Genomic DNA, 26526 nt, shown 5'->3' on the forward strand with positions numbered 1-26526 from the left:
TTATATCTGTAACAATACCCCCTAGTGTTCTAGTGGTGCAAACAGGGCCATCTGCCAATCCCTTATTAACCAGACTGTGGCCGGCCTATGACCAATCCACTGCTCTCCCTAATAGTTTCTTCAGAATGATTTGCACTAAGGGCGAGGTAAGTTTTAAATGGGGCACAGAATAGATCCAAAAGTAACAGATGTCTACGATTCAGGCTATTTCAAATAAAGGATGCTCATAAACTGAAGGCTTCTCCATATTTACTACATTCATAGAATCATTAACCAAAGAATTCATTGATATTTATTTAATAAGCACTGAGTGGTGACTAAATGTTTTCTTTCATACACTTGTTACAATCAGAGAGTTTCTCTATTATGAATTTTCTGATGTCGTCTAAGGGCTGAGGCACAGCTAAAATTATTCCCACACTCGTTACAGTGATAGGGTTTGTCTCCAGCATGAATTCTCTGGTGTAGCCTAAGGGACAAGATCTGATGGAAAGCCTTCCCACATTCATTACATTCATAAGGTTTCTCTCCAGTATGAATTCTTTGATGTTGATTAAGGTATGAGCCACAACTGAAGGCCTTCCCGCATTTGTTACATTCATAGGGTTTCTCTCCCGCATGACTTCTCTTATGATGGATTAGAACTAAAGCATCACTGAAGGCTTTCCCACATTTACTGCATTCAAAAGGTCTCTCTCCGGTATGTATTCTATGATGCCGATTAAGTTGCGAGTCAGTCCTAAAAAACTTCCCACATTTGATGCATTCATAAGGCTTTTCACCTGTATGAATTCTCTGATGTTGATTAAGGTGTGAGCGATAGCCAAAAGTCTTCCCACATTCATTACATTTAAAGGGTTTCTCTCCTGTATGAATCCTTTGATGCAGAGTAAGGGCGATGCGTCTGCTGAAGGCTTTTCCACATTGATTACATTCATAGGGCTTCTCTCCAGTGTGAATTCTCTGATGCTGATTGAGGTGTGCGCTCTGTCTGAAGGCTTTGTTACATTCCTTACATTCATATGGTTTCTCTCCTGTGTGAATTCTCTGATGTTCAACAAGGAAGGCATAACGGCTAAAGGCCTTCCCACATTCATTGCATGCAAAAGGTTTCTCTCCAGTGTGGATTTTTTGATGTTGAGCAAGGTGTGCGCTCTGTCTGAAAGCTTTGTTACATTCCTTACATTCATATGGTTTCTCTCCAATGTGAGTTCTTTGATGTTCACTGAGAAAGAAGTCATGACTAAAGGCTTTTCCACAGTCATTGCATACAAACGGTTTCTCTCCAGTGTGAATTCTCTGAGGTTGAGTAAAGAATGAGTAACAGCTAAAGGCATCATCACATTCACTGAATCCATGCGGTAATTTTCCAAAATGAGTTGTTTGATGCTGAGTAAGTAATGAGTGGAAACTTAAGAGATTTGAAAAATCACTACTTTCATAAGGTTTCTCCCCAGGACGAATTCCTATATCTTTACTAAGGTATGTACTCTGGTTGAATTCTTCACATTCATTATCTATCAAAGAGTCCTTCTCAGCAGGTAATCTTTTACGCTCAATTAGGACGGAATTCGGGGGAAACATTTTATCATAAATACCAAATTTATGTACTCGCTCTACTGTGGGACCTCTCTCTTGTGTTGAAAGTACTGATTTCAAGGGAACACTTCTCTCAGAATTATTATATTTATTGTCCATTTTCACAGCAGAGATTTCCTTAAGGGCTGTCACTTGCCTGAAATGCCTCTCCTTTTGTTGATGCCGCGCAAATTCACCCTCATATTTCCAGGCTTCTCTGAAACTGGAATATTCAACGTCATAACTTCTAAGTCTTTCCATTACCATCCCCTGGGATATTTCCTCTTCACCAATGTACCATTTTGGAGATAATTCCTTGATTTCATACCAAGACTCCCAGTCTGAAAAATATCAAGAAAGCAAATGTGTCCTTTTTGCCTCTGCAAGGAGAAAAATGTTCTAGAAGAAACTAAAGAATTTAATTGGGGGGATGAGGGGAGAAAGTACATGGTTTTGACACCTTTCAAATATGGCCAAGTGAATATGAAAAACATACAAAGAAAGAACAAAGAATGAAGAAAGCTGATAAAGGAAGATATACGTGTTGGCGATGGGGAGAAGGTAACAGGGGAAATGTAGGGGATCAAGATGCAGATAAAGTTCAATGCTGAAAAGATGAGGAATTGAGAAAAACTGACTAGATCATAATCACAGTTTCCCTGCCTCTAGTCTTTCAAGTCTCGAATCCACTCTGCACTAACTAGTCCTATTCTTAAGACTAAAAGCTCCATGAAGGTAGGGATTAATGCTTTACTTCTTTTTCTTCTCACTATTGTATTTAGTGCCTAGGACAATGGTATTATTTTGTTAAGTTAATGAATGCTGCCAGAAAGCGCAACAACTTTTAAGATTTTATCAGGGACCAGAAAAAAAGTACTGTGGGGTTTTTTTGGTTGTTCTTGTTGTTATCAAATGTCTAGAAGAAATCTGAAGGTCAGCTTTGCTCATCATTGAGAGAAAAATGCTGCCTACAAAATAGAAACTTGATACTTTCGGAAGAGGGTATTGTTGAGATAAGATGGAAAGAAAATTATTTTTTTATTTTTTTATTTTTTATTTTTTTATTTTTTTTTTAAAGATTTTATTTATTCATTTGACAGAGAGAGAGATCACAAGCAGGCAGGGAGGCAGGCAGAGAGAGAGGAGGAAGCAGGCCCTCAGCGGAGCAGAGAGCCCGATGCGGGGCTCGATCCCAGGACCCTGGGATCATGACCTGAGCCGAAGGCAGAGGCTTTAACCCACTGAGCCACCCAGGCGCCCCAAGAAAATTATTTTTTTAAATATGATCTCAAAGGGGCATCTGGGTGGCTCAGTCAGTTAAGTGGCTGGCTCTTGACTTTTGGCTCAGGCCATAATCTCAGGGTCCTGGGCTTAAGCCCTGTGTTGGGTTCTGTATAGAGTCTGCTTGTCCCTCTCTCTCCCCCTCTGCCTCTCTCCACACATTCTCACTCTCAAATAAAAATCTTAAAAAAAAAAAAAAAGATGATCTCAAAAAGAGGAAAATGAGGGGCTCCAGGCTGATTCAGTTGGTGGAGCATGCAACTCTTGATCTTGGGGCTGTACGTTTGAGCCCCACATTGGGTATAGAGTCACTGAAAAGAATCTTTAAAAAAAAAAAAAAAGGAAAATGAGAAAGTCCTTTTCATGTTACATACAATAATCAGCCAATATATTCAATTATACAGAATCGACTACTATGCGCCCAGCATTTAGTAGAGGGGAAAAAAGTCTGAGACATGGGTCTTTTTCTCTTTTTTTTTTTAAGATTATATTTATTTGAGAGAGAGAGAGAGAGAGAGAGAGAGCACAAACAGGGGGATGGGCAGAGGGAGAAGCAGACTCCCCGCTGAGCAGGGAGACCCATGCGTGGCTCAATCCCAGGACTCTGGGATCATGACCTGAGACAAAGGCAGACATTTAACTGTTTGAGCCACTCAGGCACCATTGTCTCTTCTTTTTTAGATGAAAAAAAAAAAAAATTGGGGGGGTGCCTAGGTGGCTCAGTCAGTTAAGCATCTGCCTTCAGCTCAGGTCATGATCCCAGGGTTCTGGGATCAAGTCCCCCATCAGGCTCCTTGCTTAGCAGGGAGCCTGCTTCTGCCTCTCCCTCCCTGCCCTTCTTCCTGTTTGTACTGTCTATTTCTGTCAAATAAATTTTAAAAATCTTAAAAACAATTTTAAGTAGGTTCCACACCCAACATGGAGCCCAATACAGGGCTCAACTAACAACCAAGATCAAGACTTGAGATGAGATCAAGAGTCAGATGCTTAACTGACTGAGCCACCCAGGTGCTACCCTTCTCTCTTTTTTAAACTCTAAGGAGATAAAACTTGTACATACAAAAAATTCAATATGACACATAATGAAGGACTGGTTAATATGATACAGATTATTAGGTATAAGCGTCAGGAAAACAAATCAAAACTAACTAATTTAGTTAAGGAATAATTTCTGGAGAATCTGAGCTTGACTGTCAAGGCTATGATCATGCTTTCAAAATGCAGTGGTTATTCCACTAACAGTCATTTTCATGTTTTGTTTTGTTTTTTAGACAAAGAGAGAATGATAGAGAGAGAGCATGAGGTGTTGTGAGGGGGAGACAGAGAGGGAAAACCTTCAGCAGGCTCCATGTCCAGCATGGGGCCTGACCGGGGGCTCAATCTCCTGACCCCGAGATCAAGAGTGGGACACTTAGCCGACCAAGCCATCTAGGCCCTCCTCATTTTCATGTTCTGATATGCATGGAAATTATTTTAGAATTGCACGTTAGCATTACATACATAGTCTTACATACATACATAACATAGTCTTTTCCATAACAGCATCCCATCTGTTGAAAGAAAAGCCACCTGCAGGCCAGGTCAGCACAAGTTGAAAAACAAAGAATACATTATGTATCTGTATCTTTCTTCTTTCCAATACACCCTCCATCCAAGGAAAGCCTCATCCCTACCTACCCTTCCTATGCATAGCCATGGATTTTCTCTTACTTTGGGCTCTATCTCAACCAAGGCCTGAGAGGGATTTGTTCACTTATTCTGTTAGGTCTACACTGTTGTTTTGTTTGTTTTTTTTTTTTTGGCAGAAATTCATCATTCCCTCACCAACTCTCCTAGAACCTTCTTTCCTATATTCATCACCCAGGGCCACTGTGTTTCCTCTTACCAAGAATAAATCTTTTCTCTATTCTAGGCAAATGGCAGCTTTATAAAGTACCTACTATAATGTTGAGTAAAAAAAAACTGATGGGAGAAAACTACAGACATTTTCCAACATCAGGTATTCTGAGATGCCTGGAGCTCCAATAACTCTTCAGGGCAAAAAAAAAAAAAAGATACTCTGTACTTAGGCAAATGAATACTATCGGGGAAGGAATTCCATATAGGGTATTCCAGGGGACAGTATAGAGTATAGCCTGGGAAAGTACAGAGCAGGAAGTACGGTATATGTGGAAGACATATTCATAGTGATCGGAGTCCAGAAACACCTGAAGTCAATGGTATTAAGGCATTATGGTGGCACTCAGCAAGAAAGAAGAGAGACAATTCACCCTTATCAGTGTTTGAGGGGAAAAGGGAAGTTATGGATTCAGGCAAAGTGGAAGAGAGTTAAATAGGCATCCGTGTGTCAGGCTGGAAACAACACAGGGTTTGGGGTCATAGGTGAGTTTAAATCCTACTTCTTCATCTAGGGAGCTAGTTATTCTACCTTTTTTTTTTTAATTTTTTTTTATTTGACAGAGATCACAAGTAGTCAGAGAGGCAGGCAGAGAGAGAGGAGGAAGCAGGCTCCCCGCTGAGCAGAGAGCCCGATGCGGGGCTCGATCCCAGGACCCTGGGATCATGACCTGAGCCGAAGGCAGAGGCTTTAACCCACTGAGCCACCCAGGCGCCCCAGTTATTCTACCTTTAACAAATTAACAAACTGATGAAGCCATCTCTTGAGCCTCAGTTTCCTAGTAGGCAAAATGAGATGACCTTGCAAGTGCGGTATAAGAAAAAAGCATACACTTAGGAAAGAGAGGTTCGTTATATGTATTCAGTGACACTTACCATAAAATGTAGCAAATTAATAGGGATTTGTTAAGTTATCATTACACCTACACCATTAGTAGTCTCAGAAGTTACATTTATGTTCAAAAAAGGATTATGAGGGGCATCTGGGTGGCTCAGTTGGTTAAGCGGCTGCCTTCAGCTCGGGTCATGATCCGAGGGTCCTGGGATCAAGCCCCACATGGGCTCCCTGTTCAGTGGAGAGCCTGCTTCTCCCTCTCCCTCAGCCTGCTACTCTGCCTACTTGTGCTCTCTCTGTCAAATAAATAAATAAAATCCTTTTTTTTTTTTTTAAGATTTTATTTATTTATTTGACAGACAGAGATCATAAGTAGGCAGAGAGGCAGGCAGAGAGAGAGGAGGAAGCAGGCTCTCTGCCAAGCAGAGAGCCTGATGCGGTGCTCCATCCCAGGACCCTGGGACCATGACCTGAGCCAAAGGTTAAAGCCAGAGGCTTTAACCCACTGAGCCACCCAGGCGCCCCTAAATAAATAAAATCTTTAAAAAAGGGGGGGATAATGAAATAGATTGATGGTCAAATGACAAGACAAAGAATGGGAGAAGTCAACCCTTTGGGGTTAAAATATATCCAGGCTGGGGTGCCTGGGTGGCTCAGTCGTTAAGTGTCTGCCTTTGGCTCAGGTCATGATCACAGGGTCCTAGAATCAAGCCCCACCTCAGTGTCCCTGCTCAGCAGGAAGCCTGCTTCTCCCTCTCCCACTCCTACTTGTATTTCCATTCTCACTCTCTCTCTCTCTCTCTCTCTGTCAAATAAATAAATAAAATCTTTAAAATCAATCTATCTATCTATATCTCCAGGCAATTAAAGATGTGTAATTTCCAACTGATTATAATCTATAAATGGATGGAAGTTAAAAATCAAAATCTGATCAACTTTGGAATCCAATCAGAACTGCACAGAAAGGTAAGCATAGTAAATATAACTTGGCAGAAGAAAAAGTCTTACTAGACTATAGAATCACCACATGTTGGACTGATGAGCAGTACACAAACTGGAAGATTTCCTGATGAAGTAAATAATCTCCTGGCAGGAAACCTAGAAGATTCTACTAGGAAGTCTAGGAAAAAAGGACAGGACCTAAAGAGAAATCTTAAGAAGAAAGATTACTGCCAAAGCCCAGAAAACATGTTTCCATGAATAGCCTGACCAATGATCCACAGATTTACAGATTGAATCTCTATCTTTAAAAAACTGTATAGAGCTATGCTGTCTAAATATGGTAGCCACTAACCACATATGGCAATTTAAATTAATCAAAATTTAAAAAAATTATTTCAGTTTCTCAATAATACCTAGCCATATTCCAAGTACTCAACAGCCAAATGTGGCTAGTGGCTACAAAGCACAGATATAGAATATATCCATCATCACAGAATGTTCTACTAGATGTCACTGGACAAAGATCCAAAGTAACACAACAAAAATCTTACAGTTGAATAAGGAAAATACAGAAAAATAGGGGCATGAGTCAGTTAAAGGGAGAGAGAAACAGAATAGAGCTTTGAACAAGAAAATGAATAGTGGTCAGAACTATCTTATAAATCTCGGTAAGCTGATGAATAGGAAAATAAAGAAAGGCACCTGGATTTAGCCAAAGTAGAGGGAGCAGAAGCCAGACTGCAAGTGGTAAGACATGTAAGAGAATCTGAAGTAAAGGCAGTGAGTGGAGATTATAATTGGTATAAAAGTAGTTGGAAGAGAAAAGGTAGTATGCTGTACAAAAACACTGAAAAGGTCCTATGAAATGGTATGAAATTATTTCAAAGGAGTTTTTTCAAAGAAGATTTAAGTAGATAAAAATATAAGACATAACTGTATAAAAAGAAAAAAATACATACACATGCTTGCTTACCCCAACTTAATTTGTATCAGGTCAATTTCTTTTTTTTTTTTTTTAAGATTTTATTTATTTATTTGACAGAGATCACAAGTAGGCAGAGAGGCAGGCAGAGAGAGAGGAAGGGAAGCAGGCTCCCTGCTGAGCAGAGAGCCCGATGCGGGGCTCGATCCCAGGACCCTGGGATCATGACCTGAGCAGAAGGCAGTGGCTTTAACCCACTGAGCCACCCAGGCGCCCCAATGTATCAGGTCAATTTCAATCAGAATTCCACAAGGATTTTACCTCTGAACTTATGAAATTATCTTAAAGGATGCATGGCAAAGAATGAGCAATAATATAAAAGAAAATTCTAAAGAAAAAAGTTTCTAGGATCAGTAATACAACCTAAGCATTGCATTTTATACCCTCCTTTCATTAAAATCTCTATGAAAGGACTCAACCAAGGCAATTTGTAAAATTCTCTTTAATTATAGGGAAATGTCAAAAGAAACACACCTGAAGCACACAAATTTATAGGATCCAGTGAAGAATAAAGAGCTTCATCCTCTACCCCTTTCCTTCTCATAACCATCAGTTTGTTCTCCTTATTTACATACAAGTCTGATTCTGCATTTTGCTTATTCGTTTTTCAAAATTTAGATTCCACATGAGTAAAATCATACGGTATTTGTCTTTCTCAGTACCCTCTAGAGGACCATCAATGTTGTCACAAATGGCAAAATCTCATCTTTTTATGGCTGTGTAATATTCCATTGTGTATACATACACATCTTACTTCTCTATTTATCTGTCAATGGATACTTAGGTTGCTTCCAGATCTTGGCTATTATAAATAATGCTGCAATAAACATATGGGTGCATACATCTTTTTAATTAATGTTTTTGTTTTCTTCAGGTATATACTCACTGATGGAATTACTGGATCATATGGTATTTCTATTTTTAATTTTTTAGGCATCTCTATATGTTTTCTGTAATATCTGTACCAGTTTACATTCCCAATGGCAGCATACTACAGTTCCTTCTTCCTCCACATCTTAACCAATACGATGTTTTAAGTTAAAATTTTTTTTGAAAAAGCAAGTTAAAGGCTCTGCCTTCAGCTCAGGTCATAATCCCAGGGTCCTGGGATTGAGCCCTGCATTGGGCTCTCTGCTCATCAGGGAGCCTGCTTCCCACCACCCCCCACACTCTCTCTCTGCCTGCCTCTCTGCCTACTTGTGATCTCTATCTGTCAAATAAATAAAACCTTAAAAAAAAAAGCAATTTGTAAACAGATGCATATAAAAATTGAGTGTGTGTGTGTGTGTGTGTGTGTGTGTATGTGCATGTGTGTTATCTTTCCAAGGGAAATTCTAGAAAGATATAGAAAGATATAGCTCCAACCATGAACAGTAGAGGTCTTTGGATGATATCTCAAGAGAAGAGTATACTTCCTACTCTACATTTTTTAAAAAGATTTTATTTATTTATTTGACAGGGAGAAACACAGCAAGAAAGGGAACACAAGCAGGGGGAGTGGGAGAGGGAGAAGCAGGCCTTCTGCTGAGCAGGGAGCCCAATGTGGGGCTTGATCCCAGGACTTCAGGATCATGACCTGAGCCGAAGGTAGAAACTTAACGAATGAGCCACCAGGAGCCCCTACTTTATACGTTTTTTAATCACTTGAATATTTTCTAATAAATATTATTTCTATTCAAAGGAAAAAGGAAAGGGGTACCTGGCTGGCTCAGTCAGTAGAGCATGAGACTCTTGATCTCAGGGTCACGAGTTCAAGCCCCACACTGGGTACAGAGATTACTTTAAAAAAAAGAAAAAAGAGGGTACCTGGGTGGCTCAGATGGTTAAGCATCTGCCTTATGCTTGGGTCATGATCCTGGGGTGGTGGGATTAAGTCCCATATCTGGCTCCCTGCTCAGTGGGGAGCCTGCTTCTCCCTCTCCTTCTCTCTCTCTCATGAATAAATAAAGAAAATCTTAAAAAAAAAGAAAAAAGGAAAAATGTTATAGAGGAGCCCTAATGCTGGTCCTTAACTGTACCTTTTCATAACAATCTGCATCTTAATTGATTTGGAAATCCCTCCATGTGTCTTTCCCATGAGATTCCCTTCAACTAGGTATGTTCAGGATGAAAAAAAAATTATCAAATAAAATAAATAAATAAATAATTTATTAAAAAAAAAAAAAAAAACAACCTTAGGGCTACCTGGGTGACTCAGTCAGTTGAGCACATGCTTTTGGCTTAGGTCATCATCTTGGGGTCCTGGGATCGAGCCCTGTGTCAGGCTCCTGGCTCAGTGGGGAGTCTGCTTCTCCCTCTCCCTCTGCCCCTACCCCTTACTTATGCTTTCTCTCTCTCTCTCTCCCCCTCAAATAAATGGACAAAATCTTTAAAAATTTTTTTAAAAACTTAAAATACCGTAGACATTTTCCCATGTCAATACAAATAAAGCTACTCTATTCGCAGAATGGATGGAACCACAATTTTGGTAACTAGGCAACTTAAAAGATTTTTACACTCCTAGCCCAAAAGCTGAGGTACTTGCTTGCCAAAATTCAGTTGTGTTCTCAACCTCATTAGTTCATTGATGTTTATAACCACATACTTTAATATTGAGTTAATAAAATGCATGCTGAAGAGAGATTTTAAAAATTTCTTTTGAATACAGTTGACAGTTTTACATTAGTCTCAGGTACACACCAGAACACACCTAGTTAAAACTTGCCACTTCTGGCCAAGGACTGAACACTGCCCACTGCAGGCAAGGACAGCCTCTACAGATGGCTGGCCTGAAGGACAGAGCAGCCAAAACACAACAGCAGAGCACGTAGCACACACCAGAGACACTCCCTGAAGCTCCAGGCCCCAGATACTCTTCTTCATAAAGACATTACTCTCAGGAGCAGGAAACATAATAGGTTTTTCTAATATAGAAGAAGACAGAGATTTAAAATAGATTTAAAAAGGAAAGGAATTCATCCCAAAAGAAAGAACAAGAAAAGGTCATGGCCAGAGAACTAATCAAACAGATATAAGTAGTATGCCTGAAGAAGAATGTAAAGCAACAATCATAAGGTTATCTAAAATAAAATGTCTCATGTGTGTATATATTTTATGATCCCTCATGACAATCTTTTAAAAAGAGTAATCACTTATAAATCAAGTAAGCAGCTTCTACAGTATGTTTTTGCATACTTTTATGTTTCTTTTTTTTTAAAGATTTTATTTATTTATTTATTTATTTATTTGAGAACGAGCACACACACACACACACACACAGACACACACACACATGAGAAGGGGGGAGGGGAGGGGCAGAGGGAGAATCTCAAGCAGACTCCATGCTGAGCAAGGAGCCCCACATGGGGCTCGATCTAAGAACCCTGAGATCATGACCTGAGCCAAAACCTAGAGCTGGACACTCAACTAACTGTGTCATCCAGGTGCCCATAATTTTATATTTCTATAAGATACATTTCTAAAAGAAGTGTTAAATAAAACTATAAATGTGCATATTTAAAATATTAATATTCATTGTCAAACTGCCCTCCAAGGTAATTTTTATCAATTTGCATTCCTACCAGAACATAAAGTACATGTCTTCAGACTAATCTACACTGACTAGTATTATTCTAAAATTTTTATCTCTATAAGTAAAGAGTACCTCATTATTTTATAACTTGCAATTTTCTGATTGTAAAATAGAGCATTTTCATAAATGTGTACGTGTACTGGCTTTGCATTTTGGGTTTTCTTCTTTGGTGAATTCTTTATTTGTATTTTTTACACATGTTTTAATTGCATTAGCATTTTCTTTTAAGTAGTTTATAGAAGTCCTTTATAAATTTAGGGCATTAAGTCTTTATAGTATTTTTTTCCCCTTGATCATCACGTTTTTTTTCAAGTCATCACTTTTTATTGTCACATGTCATCTTCATTTACAGTGCTTTCAATTAAAATTTTTGAAAACATGAAGCCAAATCTCCCATTTTTCCATTATGCAGTCTGGCCTTGATATACATTTTAAGAAAGACTTTCCAAAATCCAGTATTATACAAATACTATCCTTAACTTTTAAGAAAATCTCTTTACACCACTGATTTAAAATTTAGCCACCTTGTTGGGGCACCTAGGTCGCTTAGTCATTAAGTGTCTGCCTTCGGCTCAAGTCCTGATCCGAGGGTTGGATCAAGCCCTGTATCAGGCTCCCTGCTCAGTGGGAAGCCTGCTTCTCCCTCTCGCACTACCCCTGTTTGTGTTCCCTATCTTGCTGTGTCCCTCTCTGTCAAATAAACAAATAAAATCTTTTAAAAAGAATAAAAATAAAAAAATAAAAAGCCACCTTGTTATCAAATATTAAGTTCTCGTATATATTTCTGTGCTTTCTCTATTGTTCCACCGATCTCCTTCACTACCCTTATATCAGACCGATCTCCCCCATGGATAACAGGACATTCTTTAATATTAGAAATTAAATCAAGCAGTATATTTAATGAATAATACACATGACCATGTATGCAATTCAGAAATACAAAAATAGTTCAGCAATAGGAAATCTTCACTATAAGTTCTTACAGAATTTTTCTTCTATAAATTTTATGAAAGAAAAAAATGTAAAGGAAGAGAAAAAAAAATAATTGCCTTAAAAGATGCTGAAAGTATTTAAAATCCAAAAGCTTTTCATGCTTAAAATATATACACCCATAGAGCTAGGAACAGAAAAAAATAGGCATTTAATGTGAAACACCTGAGAATGTCCTGTGATATCAGAAAGAAAAAAAGTTATAGCAATTATTCAACATAGATATGGAAATTGTAGTTGATAAAGTAGAAATGAAAATAAGAAAAGGCAGGAAAAGGTAACCAAAAATGGTCAAGACTGAGACGTACTCTAACAAAATAACTTTAAAATTAAAGAAAGAACTACTAGGAGACCAGAACAAAATATAAAGCTAATAATACATAAAGGAAAATATCAAGTTGGTATCAGACTTTTTCATAACACTATTCAACATTAATATTACACTATAATAAACTTAAAGAAAGAACAGCTAATTGTGAATGAGGTAGAACCTGGGAAGCTTTATTTGTGTGAACTCTTTGTGAGGAAACTTTTAGAGGACAAACTTCAGACAACCAAGAGATATCTAGAGAAAATCTCAGCAAAAGGACCTCATGGAGAACACTGAATATATTTAACTGTAGAACAAAGATGAAATGAAAGGTTGGGACAAATGTGACAGAAAGCATGTAAATATAATATACCTTGACAATATAAAAAGTGTACAACTAACAAAATTTAGGAAGAGGAAGTGGGAAGTAAAACAAGCCTACTAACTGACTCATCTGTACTAGGTAAAAAAAAAAACTCAAAGGCTAGTTTTTAAAGTAATAGAAGGAATAAATATTGTCTACAAAAACAGAGCACTGTAACACTGGAACAAAAGAAAAAAAATTCCTACTTATTACAAAACTGTAGTATTAAGTGACCAAAATAAAAGGCTAGAAAAATAGGTAAGTAAATGTCTTTTTAAAAACTGTAAAAACCATGGGGTACCTGGGTGGCATTAAAGCCTCTGCCTTCAGCTCAGGTCATAATCCCAGGGTCCTGAGATTGAGCCCCGCATCGGGCTCTCTGCTCAGCAGGGAGCCAGCTTCCCTCCCTCTCTGTCTGCCTGCCTCTGCCTACTTGTGATCTCTCTCTCTCTCTGTCAAATAAATAAGTAAAGTTAAAAAAAAAAAACCTGTAAAAACTAGAAAATGTCATATAAAACAATACACAGAATTAAGCCCAAACATATAAGAAATGTACTGGACTTTCACCTATAAAATTGAAAAATGATATTCAGATTGGCACACAGAAAAACTCAATTCTATACTGTATATAAATGTCATACTTAAAGTGATTTTTAAAAACTGAAAATAAAAGGATGAGGAAAGATCCCAAAAAAGCATAAAAAGGCAAGAAACAGTTTCTCTTCTACGGTATTCATAAGTAAGACAAGCTGCTAACATCTTGATTATAGTCCTATAAGACCCATTGTTCAACTGTTGACCTCTAGAGCTATAAAATGGTAAATTCATGTTGTTTTCAGCCAGTAAATTTGTGGTAATTTGTTACAGCAGCAATAAAAAACCTAATATAGAAAGCAGTCCGCTACAATTTTTCTGGAAGGGCATTTGGCAATTCCTAACAAAACTACATACACACTCAGCAATCCTACATCCAAGCATCTATCCTGAAAATACAGCCTCGACAATATGAGAAAACATACATACAAGGTTATTACTGAAGTCCTGGTCCTAATTGTAAAATAGTGCAAACATCCCAGAAGTCCACACATCAATGAGTAGTTAAATAAATTACCATAACATCCAGATAATGGAGTATTTTGTAGCTGTTAAAATGAGGAAGATGTCCATGACTAATGGAGTGTATTTATAGTTAAGTGAAAACAGCAAGATGCAAAGAGTATGTACAGTATGCTACCCCCCCTTTTTTAAAAATATTTTATTTATTTATTTGACAGAGATTACAAGCAGACAGAGAGTCAGGCAGGGAGAGGAGGAAGCAGACTCCCTGCTGAGCAGAGAGCCCAATGCGGGGCTCAATCTCAGGACCCTGGAATCATGACCTGAGTTGAATGCAGAGGCTTTAACCCACTGAGCCACCCAGGCGCCCCAGTATGCTACCCTTTATGTAGCATACAAGGAGATACGAGAAACTACATATATATTGGTTCATTCATACAAAAGAAACATAAAAAGGACAAATCTGAAAATAAAGAGATCCATAATCTATAAGAAGTGGGTAAGAAAGGGGTAGGAAGACATTAGAGAACAGAATTAGGATAGTGGGTATAAAGAGAAACTAACATATTACTGAGGATATATTTTTCTATAGCTCTGATCCTTAAAAGCATAGTAATGTTTCAGATACAAAAATAAATATATAATTAAAACCAACCAAGTGTGGCAGGAACCCAAACAGAATACAAGTAGTAACAAATGAATCTAAAAGAGCTAACCTAGATAACTTTGGAAAAGAGTATTTTGACTGATTATGGAAGACTACAGACAGAAACAACCATATACAAATAATGTAATCTAGTTAGTAAATTTGTTTCTCACAGAGGAATAGCTTGGAAATTCTGAAACTACTTAATGTGTATACTAAAATGGAATAAATAAGTAAATACATTGTTTCTCATTGTCAGAAAAAGAAAGTATAGATAAGTAAAGGAGAAAGGCTAAAATAAACCCTGTGGAGTAGGACTAGAATCAAGATATCAAAATAGGGGTGCCTGGGTGACTCAGTGGGTTAAGCAACTGCCTTCAGCTCAGGTCATGGTTCCGGAATCCCAGGATCGAGTCCCACATCAGGCTCCCAGCACCACGGGGAGTCTGCTTCTCCCTCTGACGTTCTCCACTCTCATGTTCTCTTTTACTTGCTCTCTCTCTCTCAAATAAATAAATAAAATCTTTAAAAAAAGGATATCAAAATAAACTGAGAATTTTAATATATAAAAAGACAGAGGCAGATATAAATATAGAAATGTGAGTATACCTGTGTGTATTGGGTTACACATGCATATATTTTCCAGCTAATCTGCTGTGAGGGCCTCAGAACAATGACATCCTGGTAGCAAAGAGCACACATAGCACCCAGACCTTGGTTTCTAAGCATCATTTCCCAATAAAGGGAAACAGAGCTCCCAGGAGAAACAGCTGATTCAAGGCTAAGGCAAGGAAAACAAGATGAACCTAGAATACCTGGAACCAGGAAAGAAGGAAGTGCTTAAGAGTAGATGGGGGCAGGTGCCTGGGTGGCTCAGTGGGTTAAGCCTCTGCCTCCGGCCCAGGTCATGATCCCAGGAACCTGGGATCGAGCCCCGCCTCAGGTTCTCTGCTCACTGGGGAGCCTGCTTCTGCCTGCCCCTCTGCCTGCCTCTCTGCCTACCTGTGATCTCTGCCTGTCAAATAAATAAATAAATAAAATCTTAAAAAAAAGAAAGTACTAAGTTCTTACTTTCTTAAAAAATATTGGATGAGGTCTACACCTGGAAATAATTAAGAAATAGCAACATAGGAGCACCTGGGTGGTTCAGTGGGTTAAGCCTCTGCCTTCGGCTCAGGTCATGATCTCAGGGGCTTGGGATTGAGCCCTGAATTGGGCTCTCTGCTCAGCGGGGAGCCTGCTTCCCCTGCTGCTCTGCCTACTTCTAATCTCTCGCTGTCAAATAAATAAGATCTTTAAAAAAAAAAAATAGCAACATAAACATATTAAAGATTTGAAGGAAACATCCAAAATAAGCTGCAAAAGCAAGATCAATCCTTCTAAGCAGAGGGAAATTGAGGAAGAAGACAAGAGACTGCCTATTTTAAGGGAGTAAGTCTTGTGCTCGCTTTGGCAGCATGTATTTTAAGGGAATAAGTCTTGTAAAACTACTTGACTCTTTAAACAATGTGCATGCATAACCCTGATAACTTTGGTAAAAATAAAAACTCTAAAATGTAATCTGGAAATGTATACATTTCTGACCCTAAAAGGGAAAGAAGAAGTGGGAAGGACTGAGATTCGGGTCATACGCAGAAGAATCACAAGTGTATAATTTGATAGCAGTAGGGAGAAACCCACCCCCGCCAAGCCCAGGGCAGCCTCCTCAAGTGCAGGGTAGCCTTCGCATGACCTCTTGGCCTGCCACCCTACAACAGCCCTCCTTGCCCAGCTCCCAGTCACTCACCAGCATACTGACCATCTGACATCTCTTTCTCCACCATCCAAGGTTCCTTCCCTTGCTCCAATAAGGATATCATGTTGGGCTTAGAAATGGAGAGTCCTGTTTACAGGAGAAGAAAAATGAGAGCAAGAAAGAGACAAACAGCAGACAATCAACTTGCTATCGCCTTTCTAGGACTCAATCTCAATCTTTTGTTCATTAGGCAAGAAAAGAAATTAGAGTAAGGGCCAGAGAATGGAATGATGCTTGTATGAAGGATGAAGATGAAGCTTCTTCCACAGTAGTGGTTCTCAAAGTGCTAAAGCACCACCACCTAGGAACTTACTAGAAATGCAAAGTCTTAGGCCCCAGCCCAGACCTACTAAGTCAGAAATCACAGTGGTTCTCAAACTTTTATGGGCATCAGAATCATTTGGAGGGCTCATTAAAACCCAGACTACTGGGCTTATTTCCTGAGTTTCTGATTCTGGAGGTCTAGGGTGGGACCTCATAATTCGCAATTTAACAAATTCCTACCTCATTCTACAGCAATGGGGACTACTCATTTCTAATTCTTTGAAACTACTTCAAATTATTCCCTGGGAACAGAAAGTAGAAATTCAGCTAAGCACTTAAGATGACCTAGATATTCCCAGTGGAGGAAGCAAAAACACCCCAGAGGGAAGATTCTGAATTATGGGGGAGACATCCTTACCAAGCCATACCAAGTTCCTGTAGTTCTCCAACATGACATCTCTGTACAAATCCTTCTGAGACGGGTCCAGCCATTCCCATTCCTCTTGGGAAAAATCTAGAGCCACATCTCTGAAGGTCACCAGACCCTGAAATTAGAAAAAAAAATATACCAAAGAGGAAAGAAGATCTTGTTGCCAAGTACTCCCATATGGTCCTAGCAGAAAAGATGAAATTTTGCCAGAGTTCAAAGCTCTAGGTGGCCTGAGGAAAATAATTACTAGGGAGCAAGTACATGCCCAGGTTTGTCAAAAATTTTGAAAGAGAAATATTAGAAACAGACTCACCCCTTGAAAATTTCACAATTATGAATAAAAAGAGATGTACACACAGGAAAAAAATTACCTTACGACATGAAACATGAGTTTATAACATGAAAGTATGTCAGCAAGGCTATTTTATATTACATATACTATGTATCAAGAAATTCTGATAGTGATGATTCCTTTATACTCCTCAAACTGAGATATTGAATGGGTCAGAGTAGTGAGGGAAGACCTTGAATTGGGGTTTAACAATAGGGTATGGTCTGAAACTTAGATTTGATATATGAGGAGAAACTTGTAAAAATGTGTTCTGAAGAAATAATGAAGTATATGAAGTAATTTATTTTATTTTATTTTTTCTAAAGATTTCACTTATTTACTTGACAGAGATCACAAATATGCAGGCAGAGAGAGAGAGAGAGAGAGAGTAGCAGGCTCCCCACAGAGCAAAGAGCCCAGGGGCTTGATCCCAGGACCCTGGGGCCATGACCTGAAAGGCAGAGGACTCAACCCACTGAGCCACCCAGGCGCCCCATATGTGAAGTAATTTAGATAGAATTTTCATTGGAAGTTTATATGAAAAATCTGGAAAAAAACTTTAATGTCTAAAAATAAGTTTAGGGGTACCTGAGTGGCTCAGTGGGTTAAACATCCGACTCTTGATTTCAGCTCAGGTCATGATCTCAGGGTCATGGGATCAAGCCCCTGGGCTCTTTGCTCAGTGGGGAGTCTGCCACTCTCCCTCTCCCTGCTCATGTGCTCTCTCTCTCTAAAATAAATAAAATAAAATCTTTTTAAAAATAAAATAAAGGGGCACCTGGGTGCCTCAGTCAGTTAACCGTCTGCCTTCAGCCCAGTTCATGATCCCAGGTTCCTGGGATCAAGCTCTGCTCAGGAACCTACTTCTCCCTCCCACTCTGCCAGTCCTGCTTGTGTGCTCTCTTCCTCTCACTCTCACTCTGTCAAATAAATAAAAAAATCTTTTTAAAAAATAAATCAATAAATAAAATAAACAGGTTAGCCTAAACCATTGGACTATGAGCTGTACGAGGAGAAGGATCTCTGTTTTACAAGCTCTTGAATATTTGGTGTTTATAAAACCTGTCACATTATAAACAGTAAATACTTGCCACTCAGTGAATAAATGGTAAACTTTCCTGTAATACATCCATAAGAAGGAAGAGTACTCAAAGCTTAAAATGGCAGAGTTCCATTTTGCAGAGTATGGTCTCATTTTTTATTAAAAAATCATGAAGTATCTATCAGTGCAGACAATGGATCTAGTGCCAAGATCTCTGATGCCAGTCAAAAGCCAACCAGGAAGTGGGTTCTTCTAAACACAGCATCTGCTGTGTTAACTCTTTTTTGAGCATTGGTCTATTTAGTTCTCTACTTTTTGAGCTAGTTTTTGTATGTTATATTTACCTAGAAAATTATCTCTTTTGCTTGTGCTTTCAAATTAAAAGTATACTGCTGTTCGTCAAATTGAAAAAAAAAAGACAAATATGGTTATTCTACATAGCAGAAATACAGATGAATGTGGCTAGAGAAAAAAGCCTCATACAACTACATACTGTTATATAACTTTCGTGTGTCCCTCTACACTTCTCTGTGTCGTGGGAGGCTGACCCATATTGATTGCACTAAGAGACTCCCCGACCAGACCCCATTTTCAGTTGGGTTCAGCCACATGCAAGAGACGGGAAGGAGGCAAGTGAGGCACAATATTTACTCCCCTGGCACCGTCCTTACAGCACCACCCTGTATGGTCTCTGTCCTTTGATCCTAGGTCACAATGCCTGTCAAAGGCCCTCCCCATTCAGATCTCTCTATCTCTATGTTCAGGTCCAAGTTTTACTGTTAGGAGTCCAAGGGTATAGCACTATCCTTTACAGTTCTCTATACACTGATTCCTAACTCGGAAACACTTCCCTTTTGAGTTTCTTGCTGGAGCCCTGACTGATAAACACACTGATCCAATGTACTTCTAGGATATGACCAGAGAGTCCACGAAAGCACCACTACACTTCCCCAATAAATTCACTTTCCTGTTTTCCTATGACTATTATATAGATTCTGCCTCTGTCTCAAAATACCACCAATTCCTTCCCTGAACTTCCTGATCTTCTTGCTTACCACAGGTCCTTGCTAAACTGTATCTATACTCATATATTCTGTCTTCCCTCTGTGACTATGCATGAAACTCTAGGCTCCTGTCTATGACCATTCCCTCCACTTGTCCACACAAAGACACTGTCACCTCTCTTCCTTGTATCAGGGAGATAACAGATATCTCTCTTATATTATCAGTATTTTCCATTTTCCTAAATGATTTTTTTTTAAAGATTTTATTTATTTATTTGACAGATAGAGATCACAAGTAGGCAGAGAGGCAGGCAGAGAGAGAGAGAGGAGGAAGCAGGCTCCCTGCCGAGCAGAGAGCCCAATATGGGGCTCGATCCCAGGACCCTAGGATCATGACCTGAGCCGAAGGCAGAGGCTTTAACCCACTGAGCCACCCAGGTGCCCCTCCTAAATGATTTTTATCAGTATACAAACTGATACAGTATCTTTCATCTTATGGACAGATAAATTCCCTTCCATAATTCACTGTAGTTTTTGTCCAATTTTTCTACTCCTCTTAAAACAAAATTCTTCCAAAGAGTTGTTTAAATTAAAAAAACAAAGTAGGGATGCCTGGGTGGCTCAGTTGGTTGGGTGGCTGCCTTCGGCTCAGGTCGTGATCCCAGCATCCTGGAATTGAGTCCCGCATCAGGCTCCTTCCTCAGTGGGGAGCCTGCTTCTCCCTCTGCCTCTGCCTGCCACTCTGTCTGCCTGTGCTCGCTCTCTCTGACAAATAAATAAATAAAAATCTAAAAAAAAAAAAAAAAGTAAACCTCATATTAAAATTTTTCAGTAGCTACATTAAAAAAGTAAATATATTTAATGATGGAAACAAATAAGAATAACTGCTATATTTATTGACCAATTACTACATACCAGTAAGTGGTATAAGACACGCTAATGAGCATTTTACTGATATTATCTCAAATCTCATTGTAAAACTTGTTAAAAAAAATAAAAAATTATGAACCCCATTTTACAGAGGTTTAAGACCAAATGTCATGCTGAATCACTAATTTATATTGCAAAAAGAAAAAGAAGGTAAGCAGAAATAAGTAAATTTAGGGGTGCCTGGGTGGCTCAGTCGGTTAAGTCTCGGCCTTCTGCTCAGGTCATGATCACAGTGTTCTGGGATCGGCCACGAGTCAAGCTCCCTGCTCTGCCGGGAGTCTGCTTCTCCCTCTCCCTGCTCTTGTGTTCTTGCTCTCTCTCTCTCTAAATAAATAAAATCTTTAAAAATAAAAAAGAAGCAAATTTAATAACATATTTAACCCATTATATCTAAAATGTTATTTCAACATGTAGTCAATGTAAAAATTATTAATGAGATGTTTTACATTCTTTTGTACTGAATCTTCAAAATCTGGTATATATTTTATACTTATAGTACATCTTAATTCAGAGCAGTCTTATGTGGCTACGGGGTACATTATTGGACAGCACAGGTCTCGACTCATCTCTTTTCTTACCTTTTAGGCCCACTATTCCCTTGTGACACCACTGCAATGCTTTCATCCCAACTACTCTATCAAGTAGTTTTTGTCAAGAATATCGGTAGCTTCCATGTTACCAAACCCAATGATCAGTTCATCTTCCTCACTGTCTCTCAGAAGAATTTAATTTAGTTGATCATACCCTCTATGAAACACACTGTACTCCTGACCACCAGGACCCATACTCTTCTGGTTTTTCTCTTACATCAGTCCTTCTCAGTCTCTTTTGCTGGTTCCTTCTCTTCTTTTCAGCCTCTAGATACTGAATACTCAAAACTCAGTCCTTGGGCATCTTTCCTATCTACACCCACAATCCTACCCTCAAGATAATCCTATCCTGTCCTATGGCTTTAAATATACTAATGATTCTCAAATTCACATCTCTAATCCTGACTCCAGGTATATAATCACTATTGCACTTGGATATCCAACAGGTCTCTCAAACTTACTAGATCAAGAACTCAATTTTTGTTCCCATCTCATCATTCTGCCCTGTCTTTCCACCTCAGTAAAATGGTAAGGTCATTTGTACAGCTGCCCCAGGTCAAAAATTTTTGTAGTTATCCTTGACTTTCTTTTACACTCTCGAACCAGTCCCTGGCCAAATCCCATATTTTCTATCTCCAACATATACCCCAAACCCCACCAGTTCCAATGCCACCACCATGGCCCAGGTAGCTATCACCTTCCAGGTGGATTACTGCAGTAGTTTCCTGACTGATCTCCCGGCTCCACCCTTACTTCCTTTCTATTTTCCTTTTAAAATAGAAATCAAATTAAATCACAAACACTCCAATGACTCTCCTTCACCCTCAGAACAAAACTCGAAGCTCTGGTCATGAGTTTCAAGCGTCCACATAACTTGTTCCCCAGCTACTCCTCTGCTCTCACAGTGCTCATTCCCCTCTGAGGAAACTAGCTCAATGATATTCCTAGAATACATCAGACATCTTCCCACCACAGTAACTTCATATTTGCTATTTCTTCTCCCTTTAAAAAAAAAAGATTTTATTTATTTGGGGCACCTGGGTGGCTCAGTTGGTTAGGCATCTGCCTTTGGCTCAAATCATGATCCCAGGGTCCCGGGATCAAACCCTGCATCAGGCTCCCAGCTCCAAAGGGAAGGCTGTTTCTTCCTTTCCCACTCCCCTGCTTGGGTTCCTTCTCTTGCTGTCTCTTTCTAATTAATTAATTAATTAATTAAAAGATTTTATTTATTTATCTATTTGGGGGAGAGAACACAAGTAGGGGGAAAGGCAGAGGGAGAGGGAGAAGCAGGCTCCCTGCTGAGCAGGACCCCGGGATCGTGACCTGAGCCGAAGGCAGACACTTTACAGACTGCGCCACCCAGGCGCCCCTTCCTTCTCCTTTTTTTTTTAAAAATATATTTTATTTACTTATTTGACAGAGAGAGAGATCACAAGTAGACAGAGCAGCAGGCAGGGGAGTTGGGGGGAAGCAGGCTCCCCACTGAGCAGAGAGCCTAATGTGGGGCTTGATCCCAGGACCCTGAGATCATGACCTGAGCTGAAGGGAGATGCTTAATGACTCAGTCACCCAGGTGCCCCCTTCCTTCTCCTTCTAAAGCTCCTTTCCAGATCTTCACAAAACCTCCCCCCTACTTTCACTGAGGGTTTTCTTTGCTTAAATGTCACTTCCTCAGAGAGGCCATCCTGGACCTTCTTATTTAATAGGACACTCAATAATCACACCTCTGTCCTTTATTTCATTTGTACTGAATGGCAGCACAACAAATCATGATCCATCTAAAGAGGATAGTTGGTTTCCATTACATATTTCAGCACAGCACTGAGTGAAAAAGATAGTAAATGATTTGTAGAGAGATCGTAAGTAGTTAAGAGACAGAAGAGATGAGAGTGCTCACAGGGCTATTTCTGACTCTCTGAGGTCCCAAAGTCCAAAAAAATGAGGTGGAATTTCTGCAAACAAAGTGAAAACATCAACTTACCTGGGACATGGCTTTACAAAGCCCAACAGCCATCCTTCTTTCCTTCTTCAGTCTTCCCTTTTGGAGAACAAAGTCCTGAGAAGAGAGAATTAAAGGGGGAAAAAAATGGCAGACCAGCCCCATGCTGCTGACCTGAGATTCACAAAGATAGAACTCTTGTCCCTTTAAGGTCTCCACAGCCTCCTTCCAAGATCTCAGAAAAAAACCAGAGCTGAATTTAAGCCCTAAATTTCTGATATTAAGAACATGTAGCCTCAACTCAACAAAATCTAAATGGCCAACAATGGCGGTTTATGATCTGACCCCTGGCTGCCCCTTAGACTTCACTTCCTACCTCATCCCCCTTGGCTCATCCCACTCCAGGCACACAGGTTTCCTTACAGTTCTTCGAACACTGTGCACACTCCTTCTTCAAGGCTGTTGCCTTTGCTTTTCCTTCTTCCTGGACACGGCTCACACCCTCTCTTCACATTCCTATTTGTGCTCAATTGTCACATCAGAGGAACCTTCCTGAAAATTCTATCTAAAGAGAACCTCCCTTCTTTTTTCCCTTATCCTGATACATTTTCTTCTTAGCATCTGACACCGTTGGACTTACTTTTTTCTCTTTATTGTTGTCTCCCCAAACAATAGTGTAGGATCTAACAGAACTATGATTCATTTTGTTCACTGATGTATCTCTGGTTTTAGAATAATGCCAGGTGTTCAAAAAATATCTGTTATTTTTATATTATATATATATAAATATATATTTATATATTATTTTTATAATACCTTTGCAGGAGCTCAAAAAATATCTGCTAAATGAGTAAATAAATCTTGCTGTGCCTCCTGTAATATAAATAGCAATGTTACACGTGTATGTTGTTATCTTAATCTTCACAAAACTGCAAAGATAAGTATTATTAACCCCATCTTACCAACAAGTAAAATTGAGGTTCAAAAAGCTTAAACAACTACTCAGTCCTAAGGGTAAAACTGCAACGAGACTCAAAAGCTGGTCCTCCTTCAAGAGCCTACAATGTCTGAACAAAATATTTAACATAACCTGGGGAATCATTGCTATACATCTACTAGAGAAGCCTCTTCAGAGTGGGCAGATATTACCTTTATTACTTCACAGGAATAAAGCGTGAGGCAGGCATTGCTCATTTTTTTAATTTATTTATTTTCAGCATAACAGTATTCATTGTTTTTGCACCACACCCAGTGCTCCATGCAATCCGTGCCCTCTCTAATACCCACCACCTGGCATTGCTCATTTTAATACAAACCAGTAACAAAGTGCACAGTCCCCTCAGAGCCAACATTTCTTCATTCTGAAAATGAGCATAGTTGTGTTTGACCTAGAATTTAGGATACACAACCCCCTAATTCTGGGCTACTACTCTGCACTAGCCAACTCAGTGTTTAAGAAATTTATTTCATTAGCGCAATGCAGCTTCAAATTGTCCATAAAAGCCTTTGCAATCTGAGAGGAATCAATGAAGTATTCTCTGCATCTGGGAGCCCTAACTAGCAGTTGCATAAAAGAAATGTATTTTTTAAATTTCTGTTTGCAAGTAGCTGTGTACCGCTTGGATAATGTTCTCCAACTTTGAGATGAACACCAGTCTCTGAAGCTGAATTTAAAGACTTGGGTTTTATATAACCTCCAGGCACATGCTGACTCTCCAATACTTCACTCATTGGCTACATGACCTTGGGCATGTTACTCCATCTCTCAGAACACTTCTTTCCTGTCGAGACAGCATGTGCCAATTTCTGGTATAAAGAAGTGCTACCCTTGTCCCTGCCTACATTCTATACGCACATTTGCAAAGGAAATGAGAACATTTTTCTTATTAACTGAGAAAGTCAGAACTAAAATTTAGCTCACTTGGTACATAAGGAAAAGAGCCATGGATCAGCCTCTCTGAGCACCAAACATGGAAGAATTTTGACAAAGACAAACCTAAAATCTCAAACTCCATGGCTTAAGGAGAGAAAAACTAGGCTTTCAGATTAAGCTTTCCTCCCCGAGGCAGTCAGTTTGGGGATGGTCTCACTACAATGTCTTTAGACTAGGTCCTGTGACTCACAAGGGGAATGAAGGAAGAAACCCATATCCTAGAGGTTCCTAGTCCTAGTTCCTAGTCCAAGGTCAGGGACAATCCTCTCCAAAACTCTTAGAACCCAGGGACCAAAATTTTTCATTCTCACAATATGGGAAAGATCAAGAGAGTTTAGTGATTAAAAGCAAGGACTCTGGAGCCAAAATGCCTAGGTTCAAGACCCCGTTCTGTCACTAAAAAACTGTCTGAACTTGGGCAAGTAATTTTAATATTTCTGCACCCACTATCACACACTGGGTCCCATACAATAAAGCTTTCTGTCTCACCTACATATAGAATTTCTCACCCAGTCATACACCTACACTATCCATGGTCACGCAAGTTCACTTGTAATGTCAAACACCTATGCAGTGGCATTAACGCAAAGACACATGACACAATTACCCCAACAAAGAGACAGTCCCATGCAATCTCGCACACAGTGACATACCACACTAGGTCCCTCAACCTGTCATCATTACTCATACAAATCTATACCCGCAGAGAGAAGATGGACACAGGTACACAATGACACCTGCTGTCATACACATTCAAACACTGTTATATCCACAGAGACAAGTAGTCAAACATAATCTCACAAATTCATCGGCGACACAGTGTCACGCCCGCAGTCTCTCACAAACCCATATTCAGTAACACATAGTTGTACCTGCAGAAACAGACACGCACACACAGTTTTATACCTGAAACATAGAGTCGCACCTAAGCACACATGCGGTGACAGACAAGATCACATTCTGTCACACAGCGGCCTCTCACATAGCTAGTTGGACAGTAACCCCAGATGCACCCACCCTGGTCCAATCCCTGTAGCTGCCGTTCTACCCCAAGCCCGGCCCTGACCTCCAGCTCCCGCGCACAGCCAGGCCCAACTCACCTCCCAGCGCGGCGGGCTCTGGAAACCCGCCCAGCGACTCGGGACCCGCGACGTCCCCTCCCAGAATCCCCCGCGGGGTGAAGGTGAGCAGGGACTGAGGCGCGCGGGACACCGAGCTCGGCTGGGGAAACATCCAGCTGAACTGGACGCTGCTCAGCTTTTCCTTACGACCCCCGTGAACCACGAGTCCCAGGACGCTTTGCGCCGCGGCCTTCTTTGCTAAACTACATTTCCCAGAGGAACCCAAGGCCCGCCTCTACTCCGCGCCTGCGCAGGCTGCGGCGGCCGAGGGTGTTTAAGTGGAGAGGTGTGTGCCCCTGGAGTCGAGCTCGGGCACTCAAGGGCCCCTGGGCACCGGCGTGTGAGGAAACCGTGAAGCTCCGCGCGTACGTGACTGTTACTGAATGCTCAGGTGTGGCGATCTGTGTGTGACCGTCGTTGCACACTTTTGTGCCTGCGCACCGCGGGGCAAAGTTTTCTGTCCGTGCAGTGAGCTTCTGCATTTAAAATCACGTCCGGTGATTGTGGGTCGTTGTGTGATGCCGAGAATGTGAGAGTGTTTGTGGATTTGAGAGAGGGACTGTGGCTGACTTTGGGCGACCATTTCTTTCTGTTCTTACCCTGGAGATCGAAGGAGTTTACTTGTGACACGCGTTGGGGCTTTTTTTGTTTCTGGGCTTGCCTTTAGTGTGGAGCGGGTCGGAGAGCTTTCTTTGT

At 40.0% G+C, this 26526-nt stretch overlaps 1 protein-coding gene across 4 annotated transcripts; it reads right to left on the minus strand.

Annotated features, from left to right (window-relative positions):
* Positions 1-261: 261 nt before the first annotated feature.
* LOC116857732 (zinc finger protein 527) lies at positions 262-25994 on the minus strand. 4 transcript variants are annotated; one of them, XM_032842089.1, is made up of 5 exons: positions 25810-25994; positions 22819-22893; positions 16929-17055; positions 16250-16333; positions 262-1919 (listed from the first exon to the last, which is right to left on the minus strand). In XM_032842089.1, the coding sequence occupies exons 2-5, from the start codon at positions 22849-22851 to the stop codon at positions 349-351; spliced, it is 1815 nt and encodes a 604-aa protein (XP_032697980.1). In that variant the 5' UTR covers positions 22852-22893; positions 25810-25994; the 3' UTR covers positions 262-348. The 4 variants fall into 4 exon arrangements, with proteins under 4 accessions (XP_032697980.1, XP_032697979.1, XP_032697981.1 ...); XM_032842088.1 differs by having other exon boundaries at positions 16238-16333; XM_032842090.1 differs by lacking the exon at positions 25810-25994 and having other exon boundaries at positions 16238-16333; positions 16939-17055; positions 22819-22891.
* Between the last annotated feature and the right edge of the window lie 532 nt (positions 25995-26526).

The sequence above is a fragment of the Lontra canadensis genome, unplaced genomic scaffold, assembly GCF_010015895.1.
Source record: "Lontra canadensis isolate GAN:19392208 unplaced genomic scaffold, GSC_riverotter_1.0 scaffold125, whole genome shotgun sequence".
NCBI lineage: Eukaryota > Metazoa > Chordata > Mammalia > Carnivora > Mustelidae > Lontra > Lontra canadensis.